A 17,071-nucleotide genomic window follows, 5' to 3' on the forward strand; every position below is an offset into this window, starting at 1 on the left:
GAATAAAAAAATAAAGTATATGATAAATAAAGGGAAGCCTAAAGAGAAGCCGGAATGACGCATGTCATCGTTGCAAACATGTAGAAATTCACTTAACTGATAGGTGCATCACGCCCCAACGTGAGATTACCTGTCTGTTATTTGTTTCAAACTAACCATTTGCTTGCTGCTAAGCTCAGGTTTTTAGAAAAGGTGGTTTGGTTTGGTGGAGGTCTGGCCTCACATTCATACTTTACGAGGTCGAAAGGAAGTGTTCGGTTGCCCGTCACTAAGTCGAGAAAGAGTATTCACGCTTACTTCACGAGATCAAAGGGAAGTATAGAGATGTCTTCCGAAATTCCTTTGCCGACAATTAGTCTCCGAGGAGAGTTCAATCTCGGCTATCCCAACTCCCGAGTCAGCAACTGCTGAGGAAAACAGAATTTTGCGGCTTCGCATGTTGGAAATGTTGGATGACTGGAATAACGGAAAAGAGCCACCGAGTGTAATCCCTGGATTCCCCGAGTTGTCCTCCAGGACAAGTGGGACTTCCAACGTCCCCATAAGCTATCCAACTACCCCATTCGGGTACCCGGCCATTTCAGCCCACTCTGCTGGATCACCCTTTGAGTCTTATCCCTGGATGTCAACGACGGATGTAGCTACAAACATATTTACCGCACCGCCCTGTCCAATCGTGGCACAACCCACTACACACAGGCCCAATTTTGACTCTTCCTCATTCACATTCCAAGCACCATCCTTCTCACTGGAACCAACTCGGTTTACCACCAGCACTCACCCTCAATAGCCTCAACACGAGTTTACGCCGGGGCAAGACCAAAATCTCAAGGCTTTTGAATAAGATGAGATGGCAAAAAGAATGAGGAGCCTCGAGCAGAGTTTGAAAAACATGCAAGGTTTAAGCGGGCAGAAGAGTGTTTCCTATACTGATCTGGCATGTTCCCTCACGTGCACCTACCCGTGGGTTTCAAAACACCAAAGTTTGAGAAATATGATGGGCATGGCGATCCCATTGCTCACCTCAAGAAGTATTGCAACCAATTGCGTGGAGCCGACGGCAAAGAAAAATTGTTGATGGCATACTTCGGAGAAAGCTTGGTAGGAATAGCCTCAGAATGGTATATGGAGCAAGGCATATCTCGATGGCATATATGGGATGATCTCGCTAGAGATTTTGTAAGACAATTTCAGTATAATATTGACATCGCACCGGACAGAAATGCTTTGTCAATCTTGAAGAAGAAACCCTCGGAAAGTTTCGGAGAATATGCTATTAAATGGCGCGAGCAAGCATCAAGGGTAAAACCTCCCATGGACGAGATAGAAATGGTCACTACTTTCCTCCAGGCTCAAGAATCAGACTACTTCCAAAACATGATGTCAGCCATGGGAAAGCCTTTCGCGGAAGCGATTAAGATCGGGGAGATGGTGGAGAATGGTTTGAAAAAACGGGTAGAATTTTGAGTCAGGCAGCCATAAGGGCAACCTCCCAAGCCGTCCAAAGCGGGTCCGGAGGAATGACAAGAGGGAAGAAAAAGGAAGAGACGTCCATGGCGGCATCAGAAGCAGGAGAATATCGTAACCTCAGGCCCTGTTTTTCAGAAAGAACCCCGCAACATTATTACCCCCACCAAAATGTGACCTATGCTCCTCAACCCTACATGGTCATGAGTACCCAGCCTTATGTCCAGCCGCCGCAGCAAGCCAATCGGGGCCAAGCTCCACCTCCCAGAAATCAGCATCTTTACCGAAACCACTATAATCCTCGACCTTCCCAGAATAACTTCCGTCCTCGGGAACCACCCAGGAGACCCAACTATACACTAATCGATGAACCCTACTCCACCCTGTTCCCCAAGCTTGTCCAGATGAATTTATTGCAACCCATACCCCCAAACGGGCAAAACCCGGAATCACCATCATATCAGCGGGGTGTCAGGTGTGCATACCATTCAGGGGTAGAAGGGCACGATACAAACAACTGTTGGACATTGAAACAAGCGGTAGAGAATTTGTTAGAGCAAGGGAAATTGTGTTGAAAGACGAGGATGTCCCAAATGTGACCAATAATCCGCTGCCCGCTCACAACAACGGGCCAATAATCGGGATGATTTGTGAAGACAAAGAATTTGATCTGGCGCTTAAGGCCATAATTGCTATTGCTAATACAGAAAGAAAGCCCAAGGCAACCCCTAAGCAAGAGAAAGAGAAAAAGAAGAGTAAAATCACCGAGACTGAACTGAAAAAAAAAAATTGATGTATCCAAGCAGGCCTATGTGGTATGGGGGACGATCAAACCACCTCGGTTGAATGAGCCAGTGGTTATTGGACGCATACAACAGAAGCCAAAGTACAGTAAATAGGAAGATGATGAGGTGTTCACGGTTGAAGTAAGTGAGGGAATATGTGAGGCAATGAGGAAAATGCTATGCGAAACACACATGGTCCAGCCAGGAGAGGGCACTAGCACCGCTGAGGTATCATACATGGGACCAAATGCCAAGCTTCAAAACTAGAAGGCTACGCCATTCCTGATCAAGCGGGAGTCCTAGTAGACCTGTCCTGCCACTTTTTCTGCATCGCGAGCTATCCCAGGGTGTACCTCAGATGCTTTCTTTAGTTTCCTGTTTTAATTACCTGAATGTCGACTCTGTTATCTTCCCAATTCCAAGAAATGAAATCATATTTCATCGTTCACTTTCTTTATTTTTTATTTTTTATTTTTTTTCCAGAGTTTTGCTATGTTTTCTTTTAGTTCTCTTCAATTCTAATAATGCAGCTTTAAATAACATGACATGCTTGCGGACTTCATGCCCAGATCCCAAGAACTCTGTCAGACTTCAAAATAATGAGTCAAAATTGAAATATAGAGAGTTTGAGAAAATTAAAAAGAATAGGAACAACTAAAGAAAATTGGTTCATGGTTTGGGAAATGTCCGTCACTGAAGCAGAGTTTGAGGACAGTGAGTGGGTCTAGACTCGTATGGAACGTTGACCTTAATGACTGCAGTTTGTCACGAGCAATTGTACCAACAAAGAATGGCCCGCGCCTATAAATTTTGAAGTAGGGCAACTGGTGTTAAGGCGTATTCTTCCTCATCACCAGGAAGCAAAAGGAAAGTTTGCTCATAATCGGAAGGGTCCATACATCATTGGAAAATATTGCCAAGAGGAGCATTTGTATCTGGGCGACATCGAAAGAAATGACCCCGACAAAGCTATGGATGCAGATGCAGTACTATGTCTAAATCGCTCCGGCGATGTCTTTGCACAGTTGAGATGACGAAGGCTTTCATTCCCGTTATCCAAACACCATCAATCCTTCGCAAACCCTTTGAGCTGATTACCTTTCTTTGATTACCCTCTTTGGAACCCGGAAGTACAAAAAGAAAAAGAAAAGAAAGAAAAGAAAAAAGAAAAAAAGGGGGGGAAAGAAAAAAAAAGGAAAGCAAAAGAAAAGAAAAAGAAAAGAAAAACAAAACGGGAACAAAAACAAAACAAAAATTATTGCCTTAACTACGTCTGACTTGATTCCGAAAGGATACGTAGGCAGCCTCTCTCTGGGGTTCAGTCACACCAAAAATAAAATCCAAGAAGTTCCCCAAAGTAAAACTGGGGCAGAAGTTATAATGGTTCGGCCATGAGACCGCCGAAAAAGTTCCAAAGTTGTAGTTCCGCCCAAAATCATTTTACCCCAAAGACCTTGTCCAAGTCCTTCTGATCAATTGGCAAAGACAGGAAAGTGGAAAACGTCATTGTTTGAATCTGATAGAAGTCAAATTGAGAGAAATAAAATGAGAGAGTCTTATCGGTGAAAACCTCAGGCACCATGAGGCGACGAGAGTAGAGAAATCAAAAATGAGAGAGGTCGATTAGAAAAAACCCGCAAAGGGCATTGTCGGCCGAAAAGAGGATATTTCATCACTAAAAGTCCCGGCAAGGTTCTCTGGTTTGGAAACACGGATCAATAGGTTCATGAGAAGCTGGAGTTTGGTGTGGATTGGGCATCCAGTCCAAGAAGCATGTCATGTCAGTTTGAAGCCAGCATGCACCCCAGATAAGTCCTTCTTTTCCCCCGAAAGGGACGCTTCTCTTTAAACTCATATGCTTTCCTTTTGCATAGTTTTCTTTGAATCCTTTTCGGTTTAACTCTGATTTCGTAACAATTACAAAGAAAAGGTGGCAGGACCGGTTTCACAGGGCCCCGCCTGGCAAGAGTCAAAGAAAATACACAGCCTCAGTAGTGCGTCAGTCCAATCCCGACTGACCATGGTAGTTGATTGCTTCCAAAGTAAAGACGTTCGAAAGGAAAGAAAGTCAAAGGCAAAGTTCCTAAGGGCAAAATAAAGCAAAGGATAGAGCCCACACGGGAGAGTCATCATGTAATCCTAAGCCTGAACCTGGTCAGTGTGAAAGAGATTCACCCTCAAGGCCAACAAGCGGCACAGTTCTCAATGGAAATGGGGACGGGATCAAACGATGGAGACGATCAAGGCCACAAAACCAACCACCGTTTCAACTAATAAATTGTTCTTTGTTGAAAACAGGTCTTACTCAAAGCAACCGTGCAAGAAGCAGGTATAGCTCAAAAGAAATGAAATGCGCGAGCGTTGAAACAGCTTTACAGCAGGAAAACGACCAAAAAGGAAGTTTCCCCAGAATTCTTTCATGCATTTTGATAAATAAAAGGAAATATTAAAAGGAAAACCAAAGAAAAGAAAGAAGACAAGAAATAAAAATGAAAACCTCAAAAGAAAAACAAATCATGGTAGCATGGGACCTCATTCCTCAACTATCCCGGTATAAACCGTGAATCTCCCTGGCATAACCCAAAGAGCTTTTTCTATCCAAATCCCGGCCAAAAACCGTGGACTTCCCTGGCATAACCCGATGATTTCCCCGGCATAACCCGTGGACCTTTTTCGGCATAACCCGATGATTTTTTCCGGCATAACCCGTGGACCTTTTCCGGCATAACCCGATGATCTTTCCGGCATAACCCGATGATATCCCCGGCATAACCCGATGATTTCCCCGTCAAAACCCGATGATTTCCCCGGCATAACCCGTGGACCTTTTTCGGCATAACCCGATAATTTTTCCCGGCATAACCCGTGGACCTTTTCCGGCATAACCCGATGACTTTACCGGCATAACCCGATGATATCCCCAGCATAACCCGATGATTTCCCCGTCAAAACCCGATGATTTCCCCGGCATAACCCGTGGACCTTTTTCGGCATAACCCGATAATTTTTCCCGGCATAACCCGTGGACCTTTTCCGGCATAACCCGATGACTTTACCGGCATAACCCGATGACTCTTTCCCTTTTTCGGTATAACCCGATGACTTCCCCGGCATAACCCGAGGACTCTTGCCCTTTTCCGGCAGAACCCGATGACTTTCCCGGCATAACCCGAGGACTCTTTCCCTTTTTTTGGCATAACCCGATGAATCTTCCCGGCATAACCTGTGGACCTTTTCCGGCATAACCCGATGACTTTACCGGCATAACCCGAGGACTCTTTCCCTTTTTCGGCATAACCCGATGACTTCCCCGGCATAACCCGAGGACTCTTGGCCTTTTCCGGCAGAACCCGATGACTTTCCTGGCATAACCCGAGGACTCTTTCCCTTTTTTTGGCATAACCCGATGAATCTTCCCGACATAACCCGTGGACCTTTTCCGGCATAACCCGAGGACTCTTTCCCTTTTCCGGCAGAACCCGATGACTTTCCTGGCATAACCCGAGGACTCTTTCCCTTTTTTCAGCATAACCCGATGTATCTTCCCAGCATAACCCGTGGACCTTTTTCGGCATAACCCGATGACTTTACCGGCATAACCCGAGGACTCTTTCCCTTTTTCGGCATAACCCGATGACTTCCCCGGCATAACACGAGGACTCTTGCCCTTTTCCGGCATAACCCGATGAATCTTCCCGGCATAACCCGTGGACCTTTTCCGGCATAACCCGATGACGTTACCGGCATAACCCGAGGACTCTTTCCCTTTTTTGGCATAACCCGATGACTTCCCCGGCATAACACGAGGACTCTTGCCCTTTTCCGGCAGAACCCGATGACTTTCCCGGCATAACCCGAGGACTCTTTCCCTTTTTTCGGCATTAACCCGTGGATCTCCCTGGCATAACCCAGGGCCCCTTTTTCTTTCCTCCCCGGCATAACCCGGGGACCTATTTTTCTTCACGGCATAACCCGTGCACCTCCCTGGCATAACCCAGGAGCCCTTTTTCCTTTTCTCCCGACATAACCCGGTTAGTTTTCCGGCATTTGCTTTGCAATCCTCCCAATTTAGGGCTCCAATCCCTAAGTTGAGCGAGCTTCCTTTAGCCGACATTAGGGCTCCAATCCCTGAGTTGAGCAATTTTCTTTAAGCCAGCATTAGGGCTCCAATCCCTGAGTTGAGCAACTTTCCTTTAGCCGACATTAGGGCTCCAATCCCTGAGTTGCGCATTTTTACCTTTTGCGACATTAGGGCTCCAATCCCTGAGTTGTGCTTTTTAGACTAGAGGTTTCCAATCCCTTCATCAATCCTGTAGATTTTTATGGCAATTAACTCACGAAATTTTCCTAGTGAAACTGGGGCAGAAAATTTCGTTCGTTTGTTTTGTTGTCTCAGCAGGTCTGACCTCGAGGCGCATGGATCAAGATGACCTACGGTTTGAGTCTCAATCCAGAATAAAGAAAAGAAGAAAAGAACAAAAAGAAGATATTCCCAAATATTGGAACAAACAAAGGGCAGGTCGCTCAAAATTTGATTAAATTCCCGAGCTCCGCCAATCCCGTTTCACTCAATACTGCAGAAATAAACAAGCGCCTACAACTTGCGAGCATCAAGATTCGGATCGAAGTCTACAAGCAGAATCAGCTAAGACCCAAGATCAAGCTGCAAAAGAATTATAGATAGGAATCTTGTAACTAGTGGTTGGCAGGCATAAGTAGTTAGTTCAGTTTCAATTTCCTTTGTTTGTAATAAGGAGGTCGGTAAAGCAGTAGCGACAACAACAGCAGCAGTAACAACAAGCATTGCAATCCCATGGCAGTCCCAGCTACCAAAGTTTCCCGAACTACATTGACCTGATTCCTGTTTAGCCCAGGATATGTAGGAAATCTTTGAAGCAAAGGTTCGGTCAAATCTTTCAAAAATGTGCTTCAGACGGAATAGTCCAACGGGCAAAAATCACTCATATCCGCTCACTTTATCTTTGCACGAAAACCTCGCATGTGTTCGGGCAAAGAGGGGCAGCTGTGAGCACGTGATTTTTGTTCACACGACAATTACTCCAAAAGAAATCAAAAAAAAATAATAAATTGTCTTTTGTGTATAATTTTGTGAATTTGCTTGGCATTTTTGTAGTTTTTATCTGTGATTGTTTAGTTTTATCAATTGAAAATACAAAAATGTATGTCGCATAAAGTTGGGATCTTGTTCTACTATTAGAAATTAATTGAATCGTATTTGGTTTTGAATGAATAAAAAATCACAAAAAATATTTGTCTTTGTTAATTTTGTCATTTTTATCGTTTAAAGGTTGATTTTTGTTTAATTAATATATGATATTGTGTGTTAATTATTACCAAAAATCAATTGGTGTCTTGTGATATAATTTTGATTTTTAAATTTTTTATAATATATTTTTAGAATTTTGTAAATTTGGATTTTTATTATAAATGGGAAAATAAAAGAAATAAGTTGAAATTGGATAAAATTGGAATTGGGCCATTTCAAATTGGACCCAAATCGGGCCCAAAGCATTTGTTTAGCCCGGTCCAGATCAGTTGGCCTCAGGGACGTCCAAACGATGTCGTCTTGATCATGCTTGATCTGGGCCGTTGATCTCGGAATGATCAACGGCCAAGATCACATCTCTATACCCACGTTTAAACCCGACCCATCTAACCCAGAGACCCACCGGTCTCACCTAACCCATACGGCCTCGTTTCCATTTAAGCTGGTTAATCCAGGCCATCGATTGTTGATGATCTAACGACCTAGATTAATTTTCCCCCTAACTATATAAGCCCAAACCCTTACCCCCACGCCCCCTAAGCCAGACCCCCCCTCCTCATCATCGTCCCCTTCCCAGACACCCCCTTAGAACCCTAGCGTCGCCCCTCCGTTCCCCCACCTGCAACCCGGCGGCAACAATGCCGGTGACCACCAAACTAACATCCCTAGTACACCTCGACCCCCTGAACATGGATATACAAACCATGGGTCTCGAATCTTCCCCCACCGTCTCGAATCTTCGTTTGAAGATTCGAGTCGGACCCCAACCTACGCCAAACCCCCCCAAATCCATACCAGGTACCCCCCTGACCTCCCTCGTGACCAAACCAAGCTTGGTTTGGTCCGAATCTAACCAGAAAACCCCAAGTCCCAAATCAGGCCCAAGAACCCTAGAAATCCGGAATCTGAGGGTTTTGTCCAATTAGACGAGAGGGTTGGGGTCTAATAGACCTTAATCGAAGTGTTATCAAAGTCCGTTCAACCCCAAAAGAGGTTCGATTCAAAATCCGAGACAAGGTCATCTGATTTTCAATTCTTTAAGGTATTTTTCTTTTTCTTTTTCCTTGCCAGTTCATGTTGTTTGTTTTGTAATGTCTGTTCGTGTGTTTAAATGTATTGATTTGTTTTTATTTTTGTGTCGACTATTCTGTCCACCTTGCCCGGACCTTTTTATTTGGTTGAGTTTTTCTCTATTAACTGATTGAGTGTATGTGTGTAAACTATATAATTGATTGAAAATGAATCCGATCAATTAGTTTCCAGGGCAACTTTTGTTTTGGGCAGTGCAATTTGAATCACCTGATTAATACTGTTGGATTCTAACCATTTCCTATTAATTGTGTGGTTGTAATTCGCGTAGTCGATTCAATATATATCATCAATTAGTTCCAGTTTGGAATAGTGTTAATCTGACTCGTGTTGTTGATTTGTTTACTGAGGTTTTTGAGAATTGATTACACTGTGTGTTATCCCGTTCAGTTGAATCAAGAACCACTTAAGGATTAGTTATAGCTGCAATTTTAATGAAAATTTCAGAACTTAAGTTTAGTGGACTGCCAGTTTGAGTATGGGTTGAACCATTAGAGTAGTCTATAGTGCAAATACACCATGGCTGACATCTTTACAGATGAGAAGTCAGGTGTAAGGTAAGTTTAATAATAAAAGGCTGAAGATGCACTTGAGAATGGTAGTGGAACCTGCTGTACAGCAGGGTATCCATTGCCTTTCTGAGTTTCAGCAGTTTAAAGTAAAAGAAACCCCATGCCTAGACAATCCCAAATGGAGATGACAGCTTTTAAGGCTTATTTTAAGCCCTGGGCAGCCTGTCTTTGGAGGGAGTTTTCTTCCTTTCTATAAGGATATAAAAGGAGGAGGGAAAAGATCAGAAAAAAAGGAGGACACCCCTGAAAAAACTAAAGAGTTTCAGCCATCAAAACCTCTCTAAAAATCTATCTCCCTTTAGTTTTCAGCAACATAAAGAATCAGAGAATAGAGGGGATTTGTGGTCGAACCAAGAGTTTAGAATCAGAAAACTGGGCAGAGACCCAAGAGTTTAAAACCAGAAAAGGATATAGAGAGAGTTTGTTTCTGTATAAAGAGAGAGTTGTTGAGTTTTTTTTGGTGTTGATTTTTGCTGTTGGGTTTACAAAACATTTCGGGCTTTGTTGGAGTGTTATTTCTGGTTTGGAATTGGTGTTGCTGTTGGTTTGAATCTACTACTGCTGCTATGACTATAGTTTGTTGCTGCTGCCATTCTTTTGCTGCTGCTGATTTTTCTATTTTCTTCGTCTTCTTGTTGTGTTTCAACATCCAGGTACACACTAGAATTCCACATTGATGTAACAGTAAAAGCATGAAATGAAAGATGCGAAGGAGTTTAATCATTTGCTTCTGTAATTACAGCTTTATAAAATGTTGTTAGCTTTGCGTAATTCTTTATTTTGTAACTCAATAGAAAATACATTAGTTAGCTTGTACTTAATTGAAACTTAGTTTGTTTAACACTGTTGATCTTAGTTATTTAGTTGTCTATATGACATGGAATGCACAGGTATTTAGTATATCGATAGTTAAATCTCATCTCTATTCTTATTCTTAAACACGTAAGGCAGGTTGTTTCTAATTTGGCAAAGATGCAATATAGTTTTAAGTCATTTGAACAGACTCTATCAAGTTGGATTTCGTTAGGCAGTTTATAGGACAATGCTCGGATCCCATTAGTAGCATCCTCTAATAGTTAATTCCATTAATCTAGTTTAAATAAGTTAGTTTAAATTCAACTCGAAGATTGTTTAGCGTGAGTTTAGCATTTTATTAATATTGTATGCAATTTCCTCTATTAAGTTAAAAGCATGCTCGCTCATGGAATAAGGCATGAAACAATTCCCCGCCTCATAAATAATTAATCTGATAATTAATAAGAGGCCGGAGCTGGCCAAGTATGTTAATTTGATTAGCGTGTATTTTCCTTCATTTTAGAGACAAACATAATAGAAATGTAGTCGCTGTAGGTTTATCCCTTCGAAAAATGAGACGAGCCTCGCCAAATAAAACGCACAAATCGCGGGGCCCTCATAAATGTATATATTAAATACTTAGAACTTGGGATGGACTGTCTAGTGAACTTCACTGCCTTCCCCAAAGATAATTACGTGTTAGACTCTTTAGACGCGATTTTAATTAAGATACCTTCTAAAATTCGGGTGCGCATTTATGTGACTCAAATTCAAATCTCAACGGAGTCGGGATGTATTAACAACCACGGGTGCATTGATTGCGACGTGGTTCGAGGTGCATTTTCGCGACGTTGCAATTCTATAAAAGATAATAATAATAAAAGCGGTTTAAACTTAATAAAAGCACATAAGTTATAACATGTATTTAAATCAGATATTTAGCCATCATAACAATTTAAGCGACTGTGCTAGAACCACGGGATTCGGGGGTGCCTAACACCTTCCCTCGGGCCAACAGAATTCCTTACTTAGAATTTCTGGTTCGCAGACTTCATTTGGAAAGTCGAAAATTTCCTCGATTTGGGATTCAAGATAAACCGGTGACTTGGGACACCAAAAGTCAAACCTTTCCCAAGTGGCGACTTTGAATTAAATAAATAATCCCATTTCGAATATTGTCACTTAAATTGGAAAAACTCTCTCACGCATTTATCCTTCGGGGTAGGCGCGCAAAAAGGAGGTTTGACAGTTCATAGTACTAACAGTTCATGGATCTGCAAATTTTCTGTCATTGTATTGTTGTTTGAGTTATTGTGTCGTTTTTCTTTTTCCAGATAAGTATGTGTAGCTTTAAAATTGTAAATTTTTTTCATTGTTGGGCCATGGAGCATCAAAGAGTTTCCAGTGTCTTGAAAGGCATACTTGTTTTGCAGGTTCATTCTGCAGCTACATTACTGGACCAAAACAACCTGGTTAAGTATGCCAGAAAAAGTGGATATTTCCAGGTGACTGACTTGGGTCGTATTGCTAGCCATTACTATATAACTCATGGGACGATTTCCACATTCAATGAGCACTTGAAGCCAACAATGGCTGATATTGAGCTGTGTAGGCTCTTCTCTCTCAGTGAGGAGTTTAAATATGTAACAGTAAGGCAAGATGTGAAGATGGAATTGGCAAAGCTTTTGGATCGTGTTCCCATTCCGGTCAAAGAGAGTCTTGAGGAGCCCAGTGCCAAGATCAATGTTCTACTGCAGGCATATATTTCACAGCTGAAGCTTGAAGGGTTGTCTTTGTCATCGGACATGGTTTATGTAACTCAGGTTTGTTTGGCACATACGTGAACATTTTCTGGTTGCTTCTTTGTTTCTTTTTTGTTTCTTTGGTGCAGACTATGGTGTAACCCAAGTCCATCTTTTTTTCTTTTTTTTTGAATTTTGTGATTTTCTTTGCAGAGTGCTGCACGTCTGATGCGAGCCCTTTTTGAGATAGTTCTGAAAAGAGGGTGGGCTGTATTAGCTCAGAAGGCTTTGAAATGGTGCAAGATGATAAGTAAGAGGATGTGGAGTGTGCAGACACCACTTCGCCAATTCAAGGGCATCCCAAATGAAATCTTGATGAAATTGGAGAAGAAAGATTTGGCTTGGGAGCGGTATTATGATCTTTCATCACAAGAGTTGGGGGAACTTATCCGTTTTCCAAAGATGGGAAGAACACTTCACAAGTTCATTCATCAGTTTCCAAAGCTCAACCTTGCAGCACATGTTCAGCCAATTACCCGCTCGGTTTTGAGGGTAGAATTGACTATTACACCAGATTTCCAGTGGGAGGACAAGGTCCATGGTTATATGGAAACTTTCTGGATAATTGTGGAAAATAATGACGGGGACTATATTCTTCATCATGAATACTTCTTGCTGAAGAAGCAGTACATTGATGAGGACCATACTTTGAACTTCACAGTCCCAATTTTTGAACCATTGCCTCCTCAATACTTCATCCATGTTGTGTCTGACAGATGGCTAGGGTCCCAAACTATTTTACCTGTTTCTTTCCGGCACCTGATTTTACCAGAGAAGTATCCTCCTCCCACGGAGTTACTAGACTTGCAACCTCTGCCAGTTACTGCATTGAGGAATTCAGCCTATGAAGCACTTTATCAAGATTTTAAGCATTTCAATCCTGTTCAGACTCAGGTTTTTACAGTCTTGTACAACTCAGATGACAACGTCTTGGTCGCAGCTCCGACTGGTAGTGGGAAGACCATTTGTGCTGAATTTGCCATATTGAGGGATCATCAGAAAGGATCTGGTAGTATCTTACGTGCAGTGTATATAGCTCCCCTTGATGCCATTGCTAAGGAGCGTTACAGTGATTGGAAGAAGAAATTCGGAGATTCTCTTGGAATAAGAGTGGTCGAATTAACCGGGGAAACATCAACTGATTTGAAACTGTTAGAGAAGGGTCAGTTAATTATAAGCACGCCTGATAAATGGGATGCTTTATCTCGTCGCTGGAAACAGCGAAAGTATGTTCAGCAAGTAAGTCTTTTTATCATCGATGAACTGCACCTGATTGGTGGCCAAGGCGGTCCTGTGTTGGAGGTGATTGTCTCTCGGATGCGATATATCTCAAGCCAGGTCGAGAACAAGATTCGAGTTGTTGCTTTGTCGACTTCTCTGGCTAATGCCAAGGATTTGGGGGAATGGATTGGGGCTACGGCTCATGGTGTTTTCAACTTTCCTCCGGGTGTAAGGCCCGTGCCGCTGGAAATGCATATTCAGGGTGTCGATATTGCAAACTTTGAGGCTAGGATGCAAGCCATGACAAAACCCACGTATACAGCAATAGTACAGCATGCAAGGATAGGAAAACCAGCAATAGTGTATGTCCCCACGAGGAAGCATGCACGCCTCACTGCGGTGGATCTGATGACTTACTCAGACATGGACAGTGAAGAAGCACCTGTGTTTTTGCTGCACTCCGGAGTGGAGCTAGAGCCTTTTGTGGAGAGGATCAGCGAGCCCATGCTAAAAGAGACACTTAAGTATGGTGTTGGATACTTGCACGAAGGCTTGTCCAGCACAGATCAGGATATAGTGAAGACATTGTTTGAAACTGGATGGATTCAAGTTTGTGTAATGAGCAGCACAATGTGTTGGGGAGTGCCCCTCTCTGCCCATCTGATGGTGGTTATGGGAACTCAGTACTATGATGGTAGGGAAAATGCGTGCAGTGATTATCCAGTGAGTGATTTGTTGCAGATGATGGGTCATGCCAGTCGACCTCTTGTAGATAGCTCGGGGAAGTGTGTCATCCTCTGCCATGCACCACGCAAGGACTACTACAAGAAGTTCTTATACGAAGCATTCCCCGTGGAGAGCCATTTGCAACACTATCTCCACGACAATTTCAATGCGGAGGTGGTTGTTGGTGTTATTCAGAACAAGCAGGATGCTGTAGATTACCTTACATGGACATATATGTACAGAAGGCTAACTCAGAATCCAAACTACTATAATCTGCAGGGTATTAGTCACAGACATCTTTCGGATCACCTCTCGGAGCAGGTGGAGAATACTCTCGGTGACTTAGAGTTGAGCAAATGTGTTACTGTGGAAGATGACTTTTTTCTTTTGCCCCTGAATCTTGGCATGATTGCATCATATTATTACATCAGTTACACTACGATAGAACGTTTTAGCTCTTCTTTGACCTCCAAAACGAAGTTGAAGGGCTTGCTTGAAATTTTGGCTTCAGCATCGGAGTATGAACAGCTGCCAATAAGACCTGGCGAAGAGGAGTTGATAAGAAGATTAATTAATCATCAGCGCTTCCCTTTTGAGAATCCCAAATATGTAGACCCTCATGTCAAGGCTAATGCTCTGTTGCAAGCTCATTTCTCCAGGCAAATGGTGCGTGGGAATCTAGCTTCTGACCAGCAAGAGGTACTCCTTTGTGCTAGTAGGCTGCTCCAAGCAATGGTTGATGTAATATCCAGTAACGGATGGCTGAATCTGGCACTTCTAGCAATGGAAGTGAGCCAGATGGTCACTCAGGGAATATGGGAGCGTGACTCTATGCTTCTCCAACTTCCACACTTCACAAAGGAATTGGCCAAGAAGTGCCATGAAAATCCGGGGAAGAGTATAGAGACAGTTTTTGATTTAGTGGAGATGGAAGATAAGGAGAGGCATGAGATCTTGCAGATGTCAGAGCCACAGTTTATGGATATTGCCCGTTTCTGTAACCGGTTTCCAAACGTTGATTTGACATATGATGTGCTGGACGGTGGTTATGTGAGAGCAGGAGATGATGTGAGTTTACAGGTGACTCTTGAGCGAGATCTTGAGGGTGGAACAGAGGTTGGACCTGTGTTTGCACCTAGATATCCTAAGGCCAAGGAAGAAGGATGGTGGCTTGTTGTGGGAGATACGAAGAGCAACCAATTATTAGCCATTAAGAGGGTTAGTCTGCAAAGGAAGTCAAAGATCAAGCTTGATTTTGCTGCCCCTGCAGAAGCTGGAACGAGGACGTACACACTCTATTTCATGTGTGATTCTTACCTAGGTTGTGATCAGGAATATACTTTCGCACTTGATGTAAAAGAGGGAATGGTTGAAGATGACAGTTGACCGGAGTGGTTTAGCTTTACTCTTCGGTAGCTTGCTCTAGCTGCTTGATGTACTCTTGTAGACAATCTACTGAGAGTAAGTTCTATGCTTTATCCTACTTCTAATTCCCTCGTGGAGGACTTGTTTCATGAACTATTGTTTTTTTTCACGGTAATATGCATTTTATTTGTAGCTAAGTATTGTAATCTAAATGCTGCTGGTTCAAGGAGGGGGGTATTTGGGATTTTTGTGATCACTTGCTTTTGTATCCTATTAAATCAGAAACAAAGCGAGCCAAAAGCCCCCACTAGGAGTGTGCTCGGATGGATGATATTTCTCCACATTAACCAAATAGCTCGATCGAGCTCAAGTCTTGAAAATAGAAAAGGTCCTGCCTCCTGGTAAGAGATACTTTCCTTTGTTATGTCCTACACAACACAACATGAATCCGAATTAGTCGGATCAATCAATTTCAAATACTCAATGCATAAAAAGGAATCTTGAATCAACTTCAAACCCCTCACATAGATACGACAATCCTCTAACGAATACAACAATCATTGATCAAGCAGTCAAAAGTGGAGTAGCTTCTTTAATTTGAAAGGAAGTTAATAAGAGAGTGGTCTAAATTGACCATTTGTTCACTCTTCTTCCAGCATTAGCAGTTCTGGTTCTGTAAATTTTATTGATGGCCAATGGGAAAAATCACAAAATTTGCAGTCCAAAATGCAGCTGATCTTTCTGAATTTATTAAGAGTTACATACCATTCTTGAATGTGAGAAGATTATCAGATAAGGCCACTTTACCCAAACGAATGTTCGCTCTGTAAATTTTGTGTTTGCAGTGCACGCGAAGGGGGAATCTAGTGATTCTGGAAGTGGTAACGATATCATTAAATTGTATTATGTATTAGTAATTTCTTGACTAGTATTGCTGATCTATCTATGAGATCCTTGTTGGGAATAATAGACCCGCAAAAATAATATTCACGGTATTAGGGATAAACGCGGAACACTAAGTTATGGTTAAATCAGCAAGAATAGAAATGCAGCAATAATGACATCAAGATTTTACGTGGAAACCCTTCTGAATAAGGGAAAAAATCACGGCCCCGAGAGGAGCAACTGATATCACTATAGTAAGGAATTTTACACTTTGTAGGTCCGAGTAAAATACTCCAAAGACCACTACAACACTCAAAAGAAATAACCCTCTTTTGATATTCTCACCTCATTACAATATCGTTCACTCTCTATTTTCCTCTACACAGTCTATTTCTCACAATGCCTGAGAAATACTCTCCGCAACTATTGTGTTGCTTCTCTTTCTGTGTGGTGTATTACAAATGGCTCAGAAGTTTTCTATTTATAGAGATTCTATATCCCTAAGATGTCATCAGTGACATCAAAAGAAAGAAATATTCAAACTCTACAATTTGAGTAATTCAACAAAAACGGTGGCTGCCAAAAAAGATTTAGAAGTCTTTATCACATTTATTTTTCTTCTTCTTCATTTATGGGAATGGACCCCACAAATCTCCCCCTCCAGACCCATTCACCTGAAGGAAGTAACATCGGACTTCTAGTTTGAGCGCATGCCGGCAAGTTCTTTGCAAAGCTCGAACTTGTCTCTTGGTACTACCTTGGTCAACATATCTGCAGGATTTTCACTCGTGTGAATTTTTTGACTTGAAGTGATTCGTTCTCCACTTGCTCACGAATCCAATGATATCTCACATCTATATGCTTTGTTCTTGCATGGTACATGGAGTTCTTGCTCAAGTCTATTGCACTTTGACTATCACAATAGACGACATACTCCTTTTGATGCAATTCCAGCTCTTGAAGAAACCGCTTGAGCCATACCATCTCCTTGCCAGCTTCTGTAGCGGCAATGTACTCTGCTTCAGTTATTGAAAGTGCAACACACTTCTGCAACTTAGATTGCCATGATATAGCTCC

At 42.4% G+C, this 17,071-nt stretch overlaps 1 protein-coding gene across 1 annotated transcript in view; it reads left to right on the forward strand.

Annotated features, from left to right (window-relative positions):
- Nucleotides 1-15,130, forward strand: part of LOC104211293 (DExH-box ATP-dependent RNA helicase DExH12-like) — a 29,580-nt gene extending 14,450 nt beyond the window's left edge. Inside the window, 2 exon segments of the mRNA XM_070173871.1 lie at nt 11,429-11,818; nt 11,951-15,130. Coding sequence (XP_070029972.1) covers nt 11,429-11,818; nt 11,951-15,130 — 3,570 coding nt within the window.
- Nucleotides 15,131-17,071: the final 1,941 nt, after the last annotated feature.

The sequence above is a fragment of the Nicotiana sylvestris genome, chromosome 4, assembly GCF_000393655.2.
Source record: "Nicotiana sylvestris chromosome 4, ASM39365v2, whole genome shotgun sequence".
Taxonomy (NCBI): Eukaryota; Viridiplantae; Streptophyta; class Magnoliopsida; order Solanales; family Solanaceae; genus Nicotiana; species Nicotiana sylvestris.